The sequence below is a fragment of the Callionymus lyra genome, chromosome 2 (genome assembly GCF_982586985.1).
Source record: "Callionymus lyra chromosome 2, fCalLyr1.hap1.1, whole genome shotgun sequence".
In the NCBI taxonomy this organism is placed as follows: Eukaryota; Metazoa; Chordata; class Actinopteri; order Syngnathiformes; family Callionymidae; genus Callionymus; species Callionymus lyra.
This window is the reverse complement of record NC_141819.1, coordinates 37,056,039-37,071,573: the sequence shown is the minus strand read 5'-3', so window position 1 is coordinate 37,071,573 and position 15,535 is coordinate 37,056,039. Positions and strand designations below refer to the sequence as shown.

Below are 15,535 nucleotides of genomic sequence, written 5' to 3'. Positions count from 1 at the left end.
CATTTGGAAAAACAAGGGCATTCCACATGTCCATTAAAAAAAAAAAAGACTCATGTCTACATAAATATTCCTACACAACGCTAAATAATATAATAGTTCTGCAACATACATACGTGACAATAAAATTTCAGAGTGTGCGTTACTGAGAGGCGAGAGAAATTAAACTGGAACCCATCTTTTGTGTCGTTATCACATAGACACATTATTAAAAGGCAGGAGATTTAAACGAGTTAATTGACTTTGGTGTCTTAAGGGATCAAAAAAGTGACATCTATAAATCAATCATCTATCTTATTTGACACAAAGAATAACAATTTTGAATTTTGAGGAATAATATGCGACTACTTTGATTTTGCTAAAGAGCCATTTGAAAGTAAAAAGATCACATTTATAGTACCAAGTGGAAATCAATCAGGAGTCACAAACCTAATTCCCCAATAAATAATTTCCTAAAAGAATTTTCCCACCGGATCAATGACATCCATCTATCTAAACCTGGTGGAAAAGAAAGCTAATGGGTCCAGTGTTACCTCCATTGAGCAGCTCTCCTTCTTGGGTTACAGTGAGGGAAATGGGCTCCAGCAGCTCACAGCCCAGACCACTAGTCAGCCCTTCCAGCGTGGCCAGGTACTTGACCTTGAGGTCATAGAGCTTGATGTTGCTGTCCTTGACTGTCCGGTCGTTGAACTCCTGGAGGAAGTTCTTGAAGACGTTGTTGATGCGGATTCGGGTCAGAAAGTTGCGCTGCTTTATGATCCGGTTAAGCGTGTCTGGGATGAATTTCTTGTAGCTATAAAGAAAGAACAAAATCCTTTTTTTTTAAATAAATGCTATGCTTCGATGGAAGGAAAACAATCCTGAACAGCGTTTTATTCTGTACAGCCAACTCTCGGAAACTTAAATCTATCTCGAGGACAAAGATTCCCTGAACACGCTGAAATATCCTACACATTATATATTGGCCAAACTAGGTGTCAAATGTAATGAAAATACAAGAAGTCTTCAAATTGATGTGAAAATGTTTATACCTGGTTTCTTTGGAAGCAGTAGACAGAGATATTCCTGCACTTTTCGCATAGTGTGTGATCCCGATCACAGCCATTCCCAGGCACTCGTTCTCGATCTCCAACATGTCCTTGTCACTCTGGGCTGGTCTGATTGGAACCAAACCGGTCTTGAAGTCATATTGGCCCTGAATCCAGAGAAATGTACAAAGGCAATCACACATGGGGCATAAATCTGTCAACGATCTTTGTCGCTGGTCGAACAAAATGTATATTTTGTCCCTTTGAGGTGGAGACTTCCTGGATTGACGAAACTGCGCTGACAAACGTGTTTGACCAATCACAGCTGAGTGGGCTTGGTTATAGTAAACAAGATTTCATCTCCAGAAAAGACAAGCATTGTTTTTAGTGGATGGGCTTAAGCACATTTACTAATGTAAATATTTCAATGAATAGTGAGTTTTCTACAAATAGACACATACTGATTTGTACATTAGAGGTTTAAGATCTATTTAAGACACACTTAAATTAAATGATTAGTTGCTCTTTAAGTAAAGCTGCTCTGTTTCAGAGAATCTGGTTATGATAGGATGAAGACTTTCTATATAGTGCAGGTTTGTCCGAGGACAGTTTCGATGAAGTGGTTATGAAAGGAAGCATATTTAATAAAGACTCGACTTCTTACAAGGAACCTGTTAATAAAAGACAGGCTAGGAAATATTGAACACTTTAAAATGATTGAATACAAATAATTATTTCATTTAAATGACTAAAAAATAAAAATGGATTGCAAGGATGTATGTTATCAACTCTTAGATATACTTAATATATATAAATATATATATATATATATATATATATATATAAATATTAATTATTCACAAAATATTTAATCATTTGTTACTAGTAAATTAGATCAATCATGTTGAGATGTAACACATTATCTGCAAAAAGTATTATTTTGAAATGCTCATATGTCTTGTTATTCTAACAGTTGAACCTGCAATAAAAGTACCCTCACCAGCCCTTCCACGGGTGACTATAATCTTGATTTGTTTGTGTTAAAGCATAAATGAATCAGTAGCAATTAAGACGTGATGGGAGTTTAGGAAATATATGAAGTGTTCCAAGAAAAAAAACGCTGAACCTCTTTGTCATGATCAAATTTAAGATGGAGAAGTGAAATAATGGTTAAGTAGGATATTTTATTTTGGTAAGTGATTTAAACTCGCACTTCCTTAAATCAATACACCAACAAGGCAGTATCGACTGGAACAAAAAAAGCCCCAAACTCTCAGAATTCAAGCTGTGGAGAACGTGCTTCCTTTACCTGGGCAAACAGGTAATCCAGAGATGCCGAGTCCAGCAAGGGGGTCCCTTCAGGGGGTTTTTGAGTGCCATGACTTGCTCGTAGTTTACTTATACAGTGCCGCCAAACTGGGGATTCTCCTTCTGTGGTTCCGTGCCAGTTTTTGAAGTAAAACCTGAGCAAACCAAAGACAAGAGTTAAACAGATAAACAATGAAAATATAGTGATACAAAATTAAAAACTGCATAGCAGAAAGTATTAAAATACTGGCAACAGCCGAATATATTTGAAACCGTCACGATATTGTGATACAGATGAGAGAGCATACAATGGGGTCTTTGGGGAAGCTCATTGAAACACTGGCACCACCACCATGAAGTCTGGAGGAGGGTTGTGATATCTGGCACTAAGATGATAAATACAGTTTTTGTTGGGGGCCCAGTTGAAGAGTTCATTTGTATCACATGGGCGCTTTTGCATCGATGCAAACTAGAGAAGGAATGCCTTTGGTGTTTTTCAAGATTAACTTGTGTGTCAACATCTGATCAGGAACCAGTTTTTGTAATAAAAACAACAACATTCAAATCAGAGCTTGACCACAACACACGGTTTGTTCAGATGACCTCGGCACACTATTCAAAACACAAGACTGATCTTAAAAACAGGAAGTTAAAAGTCAAACCACGGCAATATTGAATTTATTACCCTTTGATTCTGAACTCAAATTAATACCTTACAATGTTTTAGCTCCTCTAAATGACAAGTTGCAACAGAATCATCAGAATCTTTTCTCATGAGACAAACTTCAAACGCCTGAGAGAATTGAAATTCTGCCAAAGGTTAGTTTTTTGGCTTCTACACAAGTATAAATATAATCACAGGTACCCATTAGCTAGGAGTGGAGCAGAGGTTGTGTTTATTATCTAAGTGTTGTATAACAAACGGAAAAATACGCCTGCAATAACAAAATATTTAAATACTTGAGTTCCAGCTTGAAGGAGTAAACAATAAAATAAATATTATATTGATAAATACTGTGTCTAAAAAGCTGGACCACTGTTCATGGTATTGACAGCTGGAGGGTAAATTGGTTTATTCCTACTCTGGATGCTAAGTAACCTCTTCCCTGACGGAAAAGGGTGGAAAACTGCATGTGCATAATCTTCATCTACTTTCATCTGTGGCGATAACTGTATTTTTGCTCAGCTTGGAGCCCTGATGCCACACCCGTTTACATGCTAGTGTGTCGAGCTGTGTAGAGGTGAGATAGATTGGTTGATATGCCTGAAAGAGGGTGTAAAATAATGAAATTAAAATACAATGTACACATAAAGTACTTTATAGAAATTTCAGGTTTCATAGCATTACTCTGTGATTACTATTACTACAGAGCCTACAGGAGTTACGCCACGGTGCCTAAAAAATTACTTCATAGTTTACCAACATTTTTGCAGATTTTTGAGAAAATAAAAGTGCACATTAAAGTCTAAAACAGTGGTCCCCAACCTTTTCCAACTCAGGGCCCACTTTTAAGTCTCAAAAACCTTTGCGACCCACCTCAGACCCCATAAATAAGAAGGCATTATAATGCGTTCTCAGAGCATTTTTTTTGATGAAGATTGAACATAAAGGACTGAAATCAATAAAGGAGAAACATATTAGAAGCTCCAAAGTCACCGAGACAACGTCTGTAACATGTGGAACACCTTCAGTATACGACGCACATACACACACACAACAAAAGTTATCTCTTATTTCCTTGTCACATATATAATTATCGAAGGAAAAACTATTTAATGAAAAGAATATTTGAAAATGTTTAATATCCTTTTAAATTTAACACATTTGACATTTAAAACATTATTATGTGTATTTTTATTTTTATAGAATTACATCCACTTGCAATACCTTTGCGGCCCACAGGTTGGGAATCACCGATCTAAAAGATACATTAAATATGTAATATGATTAATCTGGTATTTTAGCTATAAGTAAGTATTTCAAGTGGCTTCACTAGAAAACATTTATGGTCTGATAACTATGGGGAAGCCTTTGCTTTAATGGGATTAGATGCTTTTTGAAACAAGACAGAACCCTCCAGGGGTTATTTAGCCAAATGCATGCAAACTGGTTACATAACAATTCAATTTCTTGTCTATCTATCTGCTGTGAACATCCCGACCACTTCAAATGTTACACCTACAAAGAGTGTACGTTCTTCAGTGCACTTCAAACAAACGTTACATATGGAAACTACTTACTATTGGAGAAGCCATGTTTTGTTCTTTATTTGCTACAATTTGATGTCACAAAAAGCTCACCTTATTCGATAGTGAAGCTTGATGCTGGACTCACTGGTGATCTTGAACTCGTAGGTTGGCGGGTACCACATGCGCTCCGTCTCATTGTACAAGGCAAACAGGTCGTGGCACATGGGCGAGATTGCTGAGTGAAGGGGGAAAATAGGGTATTAGAAGTCATCACTTGCAACAGTATCAACAGAGGCAAATTGGTTACAAAGAGTACTTTCTAATTGAGGGATGGATCTGAGAAGACAATCCTTTATACACACTAATGGCTTGTTTTCTTCAACATTTCCTCCAGCAATCAATAGCATAGCACTTAGTATGGATTCACAAGCAACAAATTCACCAGAAATTATACTCTGAAAATGCGGTTTTAAATTACAACTCTTACTGAGAGGAATAAACAATAAATGTTCTGGTAATTTCCAGATAACTAATAGAGATCCATTCAGATGTCAGAAACTCGTTTGTTCCTCCACATGTTTGTATTTATATAGATTGAAACATGAATGATCCAGTGTAGGACACTGTAAAATAGGAGACTTATTTAATTCATTTTTAAATGAAAGAAAAACACGAGTTGTTGGCTCCAATTTTCCAGCATTTTTTGGTTTAAATACTGTTAGTAAATCTATAGATGTTTCAATATTTAGTGGTGGCTCTGCGTTATGTTTCTTTCTTCTTGCCAGGAAACACGGAATACCATGTAATGGTAAATATTTTCAGCTTGTTAGAGGATAAAAGTTTACAGACAGAAAGTGATGCTTATCTATAAAGTTAAGTTATTTTTTTTCTTTTTATAATTCAACCAAAAAGAAAGAAAATCGAAAAGTATTGTTTGATCACAGCCACCTATTTTATTGAAAAAACTTTTACTTTTAATCGAAGTATTTTTTCAATTGAAATTGCTTTTTTTTATCATTAATAAAGACACAATCATTCCTCACATTGTTGGCTTGCCGTATATTTTAAGGTATTTTTGTTAGCTAAGTGAGGAAGATATCAACCCAGTTTCAATTACAGGAATCCCCTCTCTCGTTGTATGAACTACTTTTCTCTGACACGTGACTTGGCGAGCAGGACTATCTCGTTTGCTGTCAAATTGTTTGCAGAGGAAATTTTCCATCAAATATAGTATAAGGGAAATAAAACGTGATGTTGAATATGGACAGTATAAAAAAAAGAACCAAAAAATACTACTTATATGATGCATATGGAAAATAGACTAAAGGGGTTATTTTTTTTATGTGATTTAGTATTATGTCCATCCATAAAATAACATTTTTTGTTGGATTTCAAGTGGAAAATATTTTTACAAAAACAGAGTGCATAAAACTGTCTCAACAACAATTATAATAACACACTTTATCTTATTTGATATTCTCTTTGTCAGTTTAATTATTGACTTTCATTTATTGAACACGCCTTTCACATACATTTTCGGGGAAACTTAACCACAAGATTAAAGTGGTAGTAAACATTGTCTAACCACCTAGGATCCCAGATATTATTTTTAGGGTGTGGTTCAGGGCAGTTCTACATAATTCTGATAAAGCAGGTCCGTTAAACGGATCCATTTGCTGCAAGACTACTCGGTTTCTTTTGCACGTCTCACCCCTTCAGCTGCCTCCAGTCATTGTAACCCTGCGTCAAGCTAACGTGTGCTGTGGTTGTGAGAGTTGCTGTTTCTCCGTTTGTGTGCAATTCTCTACATATGGCTTGATCACAGTGGGTTACCACTTTCACTTTACAGCTGTGATTCTTGAGAACAACATTGTCATCATCGTCATTATCTTGTCACCACCTGTTGCTGGTCGTAAAACCTTTTACGTCACAAATGATCAGTTTTCCACTCTGGTATGAATGTACAAGAGGTTGACTCACAAAAAATATGACAGACTTGTTTTTTATTTGACAAGTTATTTTTATACTTTCATTTACTGAATTCCATCTCTAATATCATTGATCCAGGGTTATGGATAAAGATTAAGGGAAGTAAAGAAAACTGTGCAAGCAGAGTGGAAGGGTATGTTGTATTAAAAAAGGCAATTAATACTAGGTTTTAGAAGCAACTTTTAGCTTAAAGGGGAGTGTTTTGGATTCATTGAAATAGCTTTGATACCTCAGGTACATTCAAAGTTAGACTATGAGCTTGTTTACCCGACACACAGCCTATTTGGAACCAGAACATCAAGTTAACAATGCCAAGGCATCTGTATTAGTATCGACTTGAGTAGTTACTCACAGCATTTTTGGGCGGCGTACACACAAAGGTCCTCAGCTGTGTAACAGCCTTTGGTGTACTCCAGTGGAGGAAGGTCCTGGCGGTAGAAGTAGATCCCGAGGCCCCAAGCCGACGAGGGGGAGAAGGAGAGTTGAGCCCTCCTGCTTGTCCTCCTCATCTTCCTGCACAGCTGTGTGCTCCAATCCATTTCAGTCGGCACTGTCTAAACAAGGAATCAAGAAAATTGTATTTAGACTTTATTTCCGGAACACTATTTACTTTATTACTTAAAGGTGCTTACACAAAAATAAGCATTTAGTCACCTGTGGAATTTACATAAAATATTTTAACCGGACAATCAAAATGTTTTAAGACAAATTGTCAATCTAACCCAACTATGAAAATGGTTTTGCGGAACATAAAGAGGGTTTGACGAGTATTCGACAAATGAATACTAACACTATAGCTTTCAGAACCGAATATAACACAGTGATCTTTAAGCACTGGCCAGGTGATGAGTAGGGCCGTGTATTGGCAAGAATCGGGCGAATCGATACCCATCAAGGCTCCGGGGCAACAATGTGATATATTGTGATATATTGTGGTACTGTAGTAACAAGGATATATTTGTAGTACAGTCCGAGTATTTGACTCTGGTTAGAATTTACAGACAGCATGACTCTTGATTAACTTGTTACTCCTTTTTGTTCATTTTGAAACCAAATTTGCCCAACCATTTACTTTAAAAACTACCAGGGTCGACTGTATCCTCTTGTCCTCAGTCATGGCCAGAACCTTGTGGGATTCCCCGTTCATTGATGGAATGACTGCTGCTTGAAGTTAAATTGCAACTAAAAAATGCTACTTAAATTGCAACTAAAAAATTACCAAACCTTAATTATTTGCATGTAACCTATAATTTGAGAAATAAATATATACATTTAATTGAAATATAAACCTAGTAAAAGTAACATTTTTTCATTCATTTGTCTTGTCCCTTCTATAAACAGTGTTGTAAGGGTTACATTACTCACACTAATAACTAGTCCAAGTAGTAGGACTGCAGACTTGTGACCTTTTGTACTCAAACAAAAGTTACATAAATAAGGTAAAGAACTCGGTTAGATGTCTCTCTTGGTTTATAAAACTGTTCTGAGATAGAAAGCAGCGCTCACAACTATTTAATAACTGTGGGTCGTGATACAAATATCCAACAATTGTGGGGGATGGTACCAAGAACTTTCTGGGAAAAGTAGAAATTATGCTGTTAACCATTGTTTCTGTTTAGAAAAGGTCTAACGAAACTATGGCTGCACAATATTGGAACTATGTATGTATATGATATTGGTTTCTTGAAGTGCGATATATTGCATCGCAGCCCTATTTTGAACACTTATACTCGGGTCCTATGTACAGTGGGGCAAAAAGTATTTAGTCAGCCACCAATTTCACATTAAGTACACTCCATTAATGAGAGACAGAATGAGGGGAAATAATTCAGTAAATCCCATTGTAGGGTTCTCAATGAATTGGTACATTTCGGTGGAAAGCAAGTTTTTGGTCAATAAATAGTTAATCTCAATACTTGTGTATATACTAATATATATACGTTGTATACCCTCTGTTGGCAAGGACAGACGTCAAATGTTCTCCGAAGTCTTCACAATGTTTTCAGACACTGTTGCTGCTGGTACTTTGGCCCATTCCTCAATGCTGATCTCCTCTTGAGGGGGAATGTTTTGGGGCCTATGAGTGGGCAACACAGACTTTTAACTCCCTCAAAAGATTTTCCATGTGGTAGACATCTGGAGACTGGTTAGGCCACTCCAGGAAATGCTTCTTTACGAGGCCTGGGTGTTTGGGATCACTGTCATGCTAAAACACCCAGGTACGTTTCATCTTCAATGCCCTTGCTGAGGGAAGGTTTTCACTCAAAATCCAACGATACATGGCCCCATTTATCCTTCTTTTACACTGACCAGCCCTTTGTAGCGTTTGTTACTTTTGTCCCAGCTGTGGAGGTTGTTCACTGGGTCCCACCTGGTGGTTTTTGGTCACCATTCTTGTGATCGTTTTGGCCCCACAGGGTGAGATCTTGCGTGGAGCCCCAAACCGAGAGAGATTATCAGTGGTATCTCTTCCATTTCCGATTTCTTCGCACTAAACTGCTTACCTATTGCAAATTCTGTCTTCCCAGTCTGGTGCCGGTGTACAGTTTTGTTTCTGGTTTACTTTTACAGCTCTGTATTCTTGGCTTAAGAGGAGTGCCCAGAGATTTCTTTATTAGTTTCCGTAACGTCTCTAGTAGTAATATCTCTCTTCTGTGAGAGTTGGTTGTCACCTTGCCCCCGGTCGTCTCCCCTGGATAGAACGAAAGTCTCTGAGTCGACCGTGACGGATCTATTCAGCAGTCGAGACGACGTCTCTAGCGGTGTGATATGACCCTTAAAGACTTCTTTGAATTATTAAAAAAAGTTATTTGGGGATTCTTTTTCCTTCCCATTCTGCCTCTCATGGTTGTGTACCTATGATGAAAAATCATCTGTTTAAGTGGGAGAACTGTATTCATGACTTTTTCTTATTATTGTCCATTTTATATTTTATAAAACTTCACTAACGTATCAACATTGTTTCAGCAAAAAATGCGTGCCAGAAAGCTAAAAGAAAGCCTGGATCATGGCACTTTTTTGTTTGATAATATTTATTTAAAGATCAATTAAGCCAAGCCAATTAAGTTATTTCAAATGCAGTGTTTAGCATTTTTAGCGTTAAATCTTGCCTCAAATAAAATTAATATTAACAGTAGTAACCCATGAACATGCAAATGGTAAATTAAAAAAACAAATTGCAATAAAAAAAAAACCTGCCACGTATTCCAAAAAGAATGGTGTTACAAATATGTAGCAAAAAATAAACAATACAGTCGTTGTATGTTGAAGGTTAGCTTAGTGCTGCAATTATTAACTTTATTACAACTTTCAAGTGTGTCCAATGTTAATATGACGCGAGATTCTGTTTCTTTATAAACCGAATCTGTATGTTCTTGATTTCAGCGGAACAGTCGAGGAGATTGCGGTTTAGTCAGAACGAGTTATCACTCTCAGTTTATGAAATAGGAACTTTCATTAACTTTCCCGTCATCGCAAACACAAGCGATACAATCCAATAGTGTGATTTTCCATTGGTTTGTGCTTAGCCTAATCTAAATCAACCAAGAATATCTTTATAAAATAGTAAATACGATCATAAATCATTATGACACATCAAATACATTTTAGAAATAATGGGGATATTTTTTGTTTTATATTTTGATAATTAAACTGTAAATATACTTGTTTTGTGTTAATAATAATAGGCAATATTGTAGTTATCATAATTATCATAATTACAGATTTATTTTAATAGTTTATAGTTTATGTTGTTGGAATCTTCAAGCGATACTTGACTGGTATGAAATACATTTTAACCAAAGCATGTACAAGATAAATATTCTCCAAGGTTCCATGTGAGGATGAAAAATACATTTGTTTTGTACAGACAACTCTTTTTTTATGGATTATAGGGCTAAGATTTAATACAAACTGGGGTAATTTATTAAGGACAGGGAATGTTGCATTCTCCAGTCGGTTAAAGATATATAGAATTTCCCCCAAAGCAGGAAAATATGACATTACAACGCCATGTCTCTTTCAACACGTCGGTTCTGTCAGAGCATCTTAACTTAGGTGGTATTACATTGTTACATTTAAATTAGATTTTGTGGCTGTTGGGCTTACAGAAACAATAAAGGTTTTCATTCTGATTAATTGAAGAGAGTAAATATACATCTATATTTATGAGTCTCTCTTTCTACCCACTGATGAATTGTCCATTCATAAAAAAAACACAATGCTTTTAGTCAGTGTTTTAACTACAACCCCTGACTGTGTATCCGACCAATTTATTGTAGTTGATATATTTATCATTACTTTATTTACTATTGTCTCAATACGTGTTTTATATGGTTATCATGAATCATTAAGTTGTGGGCTGCTGAGACAACCTAAAAATGCCCAATGTGGAAAAAATAAAGACATATTTTAGCCTTAGAACAATTGAGTTTAATTAAATCGATACATCTTTTCTGTATCTTTTTCATGAAACTGTATCGATATTAAACAGCACAAAAATCTAATTTTTATTGTTGTTTTGGGCTATTAAATATATATTCTATTTTTAATCATAGAAATTGATAAATTTCAGTCGTGAGTAAATGGATTTGATACTTTGAAATTTACAATTAACATGCAAATATTCAGTTTTACAATCACAAGTTGTCACCAAAATCCAGTGTCCCCTAAGATTTTCACAAAACTATGCAGGTGTTTGGAAATATATTGTGTCGAAAGCTGAATTGTATTGTATTGAATCTATCATTAGACTGGTGTATAAATATAGCCCTATCTCTTGTACGTTCTCTGTATTATATGTACACTGATTTTATATGAACTAGACTGGAGTGTCTGGAAACGTTTGAATTGTTTTATGTATTTTAATACAATAGGTAACATTTTACTATAAGATGCAACCCAAACCGACTCTTTTTTTCCATCTGTATTATTTATTGATTGGTGTAATGTATATATATATATTTTTTTTATCATTTATGCATCATCATATCATGTATGTATATGTAGATAGCAAGGCTTGGTTGATAGATAGATAGATGGATAGATGGATAGATAGGTAGATAGATAATATATCCGTCTATCTATCTATCTATCTATCTATCTATCTATCTATGTATATGTAGATGGAAAGGCTTGGTTCCGTTTTTTCTATTGCTTATTTTGTGTGTGATCTTATTTCCTTCAACACAAAGATTCCTATGTTGTGTTAACAACACTGGCAATAAAAGTCTCTGATTCAGTAGTTTAGGCTGTAAATCTCAATAAAACGATTTAAAAAAAATGTTCATCATAATCATAATCATCAAATCATAATTTAGATTTCTAATTACCATTTAACATAATCCTATCAAACACGATTTAAATAAGGTGAACATAGTATTTAGATGTTCCCCTGAATAGCTGGAATTTCCCAGCTTGGGACCAATGAAGTGAACCATAACTAGCTGTCAGTCAATGACCCGAAAAACAGAATCATTGTCATTTTATAATATACATTCAAAGCTTAACATATGAACACAACTCATATTTCAGGCATCGAAACGATCGATGACAGTTTATTTAACCTCATTTTTATAGAAATTCGTTGACAACAAGTTATCATAGCTTGACAACATTAGCTTCATTGCTAAAGCGTCGGACGGTCCTAACGTCACACAGGAGGAAGGATTTAATGTGACTTTATGACACCGTAAAGGATCGAACACACGTCAGAAAGGAAGACTATTCGAGGTGACGTTGATAAAAGCTTATAAGGAGACATTTAAAGCGACTTACTTCCACTGCAGCTTAGCCAGACAGCTGGCACCCAACTTCCGTTTTCGTTTAGTTCATCTGATGACGCGACCGTGTCTTGGGGTTCGCGTGGGTCCTCGACCGCATCCGAAGGTGGTCCCCACCACAGGGGTGCTGGCGGGAATGTTGTTTGGACTGGGAAAATGGTTTAAATCGGGAGAAACTCGGAAGACAAAAGTCGTTTGAGCTGCTTACGCCGAGCCAAGGTTTCCTGAGAAGGTTACGCCCCCTTCCCGACATCAGCGTTGGGTCAGCCGCGTCTCATTGGCTACTTTACACATCCGGTCTGACGTCACACCCCCCATACGAGAGGCCCAGTTAATCTTGTTCCTCCAGCAATTTTTATACACCTCCATTGCTGATAAATGTACTCCGTTTATCTTTATTCGAGTCTGTATTTTATTTATTTATTCACTACATGTTTGCCTTTCAGCCACCTAACTTTAGCCACAATGGCAGTTAAAAATGGCATAAAAGCTACAGTTTAAATATTTAATTCGCATTTGTACAAAGAAAGAATATGTAGTTTCATATCAAAATGAACTAAAGAAGTATCAAAGTTAAAAATTGCAAAAATAAGTACACACATACCAGGACTGAATTGTTATTTTTCTGTGTTTTTTATTTTATTTTTGTATTTTCTTCATGAAAAAAGCAACATTAGAGTTTGGTTCTAAAGTAGTTGATGTTGATGTGTGCAGCTCTTGGCAGAGGTCAGCATGTTTTATTTACGGCACTTGAGCAAAATTTGCTTTGAGTCTGCAGTTTCCATTATAAACTGTATTTTTAGCATGCAAAAAAATGAACGTTTTTTAGATTTCATAAGAGTCATTTTTTCATGAGAAGGTCACATAAATTACTTACTTACTTACATAATCACCATAAAGTGAAGGTGCCAAGAGTTGATGTTTTTCAATTTTCTGAATGTTTTGTCAAAAAAGGATGAAGATAATAAACTATTTTCTGAACTCCTGAGTGAGTAATGGCTGTTTTTAGGTATGACATTGGGCCATGTTTCTGTGTCACTGCCATCATAAGTATACTTATTTATTTAGTTATTTTCCTTTCTGACATAAGAGCGTTCTTTTCAGCTGACAATACAAAAGCTGCTTCTGAGTCAGTCAATCGATGAAACAAAAACAGGAAAATAGGAAAAGGACTTGGGTATCAGTAAAGCCTTGTTACATACTAGTTACATTCTTATAAAATTAATTCAGAATCAGAATTAGAATCAGGTAAATGTTTGTTTCCCGTGTTAAAAAAAAGTGTTTTTTGTTGTTTTTGTTGTTATCCATTATAAAATCCAAATAATTAAATACGTTTAAATAGATAAAAAATAAATCATGTCTATACTCTCATGCCTGCTCCATCATTCACCTTTTCTCCAATGGGGGTGGGAGTCTATCCCAGCTGCCAAGGGCGAAAGGGACGGAAATTCCCTGGACGGATCACCAGTCTATCACACTCGACCCACCACCTCTCTCGTCATTTAAACTCAGTATGTTTTGAACTATGGGAGGAAACCAGAGTGCCGTGCAACTACGAAGGGCGAAGGTTCCTCATTGCATCGCACAAATAACGCAGTCAAACGTCGATGCAGTAGACATTTAGCGCCATCTACTGACTGTTAATACCATCTGGGTTGTAAAGAAGAAGTTGTTTACTCGCTGAAATGGCCGGGTATAAAAAATAATTTGAAAGAACTATATCTTTTATAGTTATAATAATACAAGTTTGGATTATATAATATAGTTTGGATTGTAAAATGAGAGATTGCACAGTACTTTTTAATTCAGTACAGCGATTATGAGATTTGTACATTTATCTGGTAATATAACTAGAAATTCATAATCCCTCTTCAGATCTTTGGGAAATTAGATAATTTCAAATAAGAATGTTTTCAACCCAAACAAGAATATATATATATATATATATATATATATATATATGTATTTTAAAAAACGAAATGGTTAATATTTTTGCAGCTCTCCCACAATTTATCTCCTTTTAAATTATTTATTAAGTGACTTCTGAGGAATGTGATTCATATCTTCCATTTTCCAGAAAGTTCCTGTCTTTAGTCCTACAACATTTATATTTAATTGTTGTTTTTGTTATAGACTATTTTACTGTGTTGGATGGTGTTGTTAATAAATGCATTCATTATTCAATTAATTGTTGTAAGTGTTTTTCAATCCATTCTTGAAATACACAACCAATTATTTTCGTGGCAATTTTGATTATATTATTGTTTATACAAAACATTAGTCTATTCATTCCTGAATCATCATGAACAATTTAAAACATTCTACTATCCAATTTTACACAAGATATTTAAGATATTATATTAAAATAAATGATTAGTTAAAGGTTTAGGTATAGGTATTTGAGACAAAAACACACATTTGAGCAGTAGCAAAAAAACTTTATTAATTTAATGAAACATCAACTGGTAACTTCTGTAAAAACGTTTCCTTGTGGGTTCCAGTGGTGTCAAGATGGCAGCCATCCTTCAGTTATCACAGTACTGTACCTTCGATGTGGACAGCATCAGCACCGTGATAACTGAACCAGGGCTGCCTGACATATCTAGCAGACGCTCTCCTCTCCTGCCAGCAGGTACCTGTGAAAGATTCAAGAAAGTCCATCAGTGTGTGTGTGCTAAACTCACATCGTCGTGTCTTCTTCTTGTGGTCATCCACACTCGCAACACACTACATTATTAACAAGTTCACAACTAAGTTAAGGCCTTTTGACTAAAGGCGCGCTCCTTGATTACACCATCAGCTCATGTCACGTGTCACTTCCTGACCCACTATCTTGTGTCACAATGTCATGTGACTTCCTTTACGACCAGGGATGTTTCAACTGTTTTTCTAATTTTTTTTTAAATAATAACATACCCTGCGCAGGGTTCTATGCACAAATCAAACAAGTTCAAACAATGAAATTAATCTTGTGTGTATCTTTATAGGAAAAATAAAACGAACATTTTACATAAATTACTAAATCTAATAAATACAAACTTTTAGTTGAGGTAAAATGAGACTAAATAAATCAGATTCAATGTTCAGACTTGATGGTTTGTATGAAAAAATATATTTTAATAACATCTTTAATGACAAAACATGAATAAATAATACCTCAAACAAGCTTTGTAAAAGATAAGAACTTACGTTGAAAAAATAAAGGTGAAAATAATGTGATCGGAATAATAAAAACCTATTACA

The 15,535-nt window shown here is 35.4% G+C and overlaps 1 protein-coding gene across 1 annotated transcript in view; it reads right to left on the bottom strand.

The window, feature by feature from the left end:
* jak1 (Janus kinase 1) overlaps positions 1-12,549 on the bottom strand; it is a 28,492-nt gene extending 15,943 nt beyond the window's left edge. The window contains exons 1-6 of the mRNA XM_087784966.1: positions 12,288-12,549; positions 6,865-7,066; positions 4,635-4,758; positions 2,335-2,488; positions 1,029-1,192; positions 531-790 (exon numbers count right to left, since the gene is read on the bottom strand). Coding sequence (XP_087641092.1) covers positions 531-790; positions 1,029-1,192; positions 2,335-2,488; positions 4,635-4,758; positions 6,865-7,051 — 889 coding nt within the window. The 5' untranslated portion in view covers positions 7,052-7,066; positions 12,288-12,549. The remainder of the gene's footprint in view (positions 1-530; positions 791-1,028; positions 1,193-2,334; positions 2,489-4,634; positions 4,759-6,864; positions 7,067-12,287) is intronic.
* Between the last annotated feature and the right edge of the window lie 2,986 nt (positions 12,550-15,535).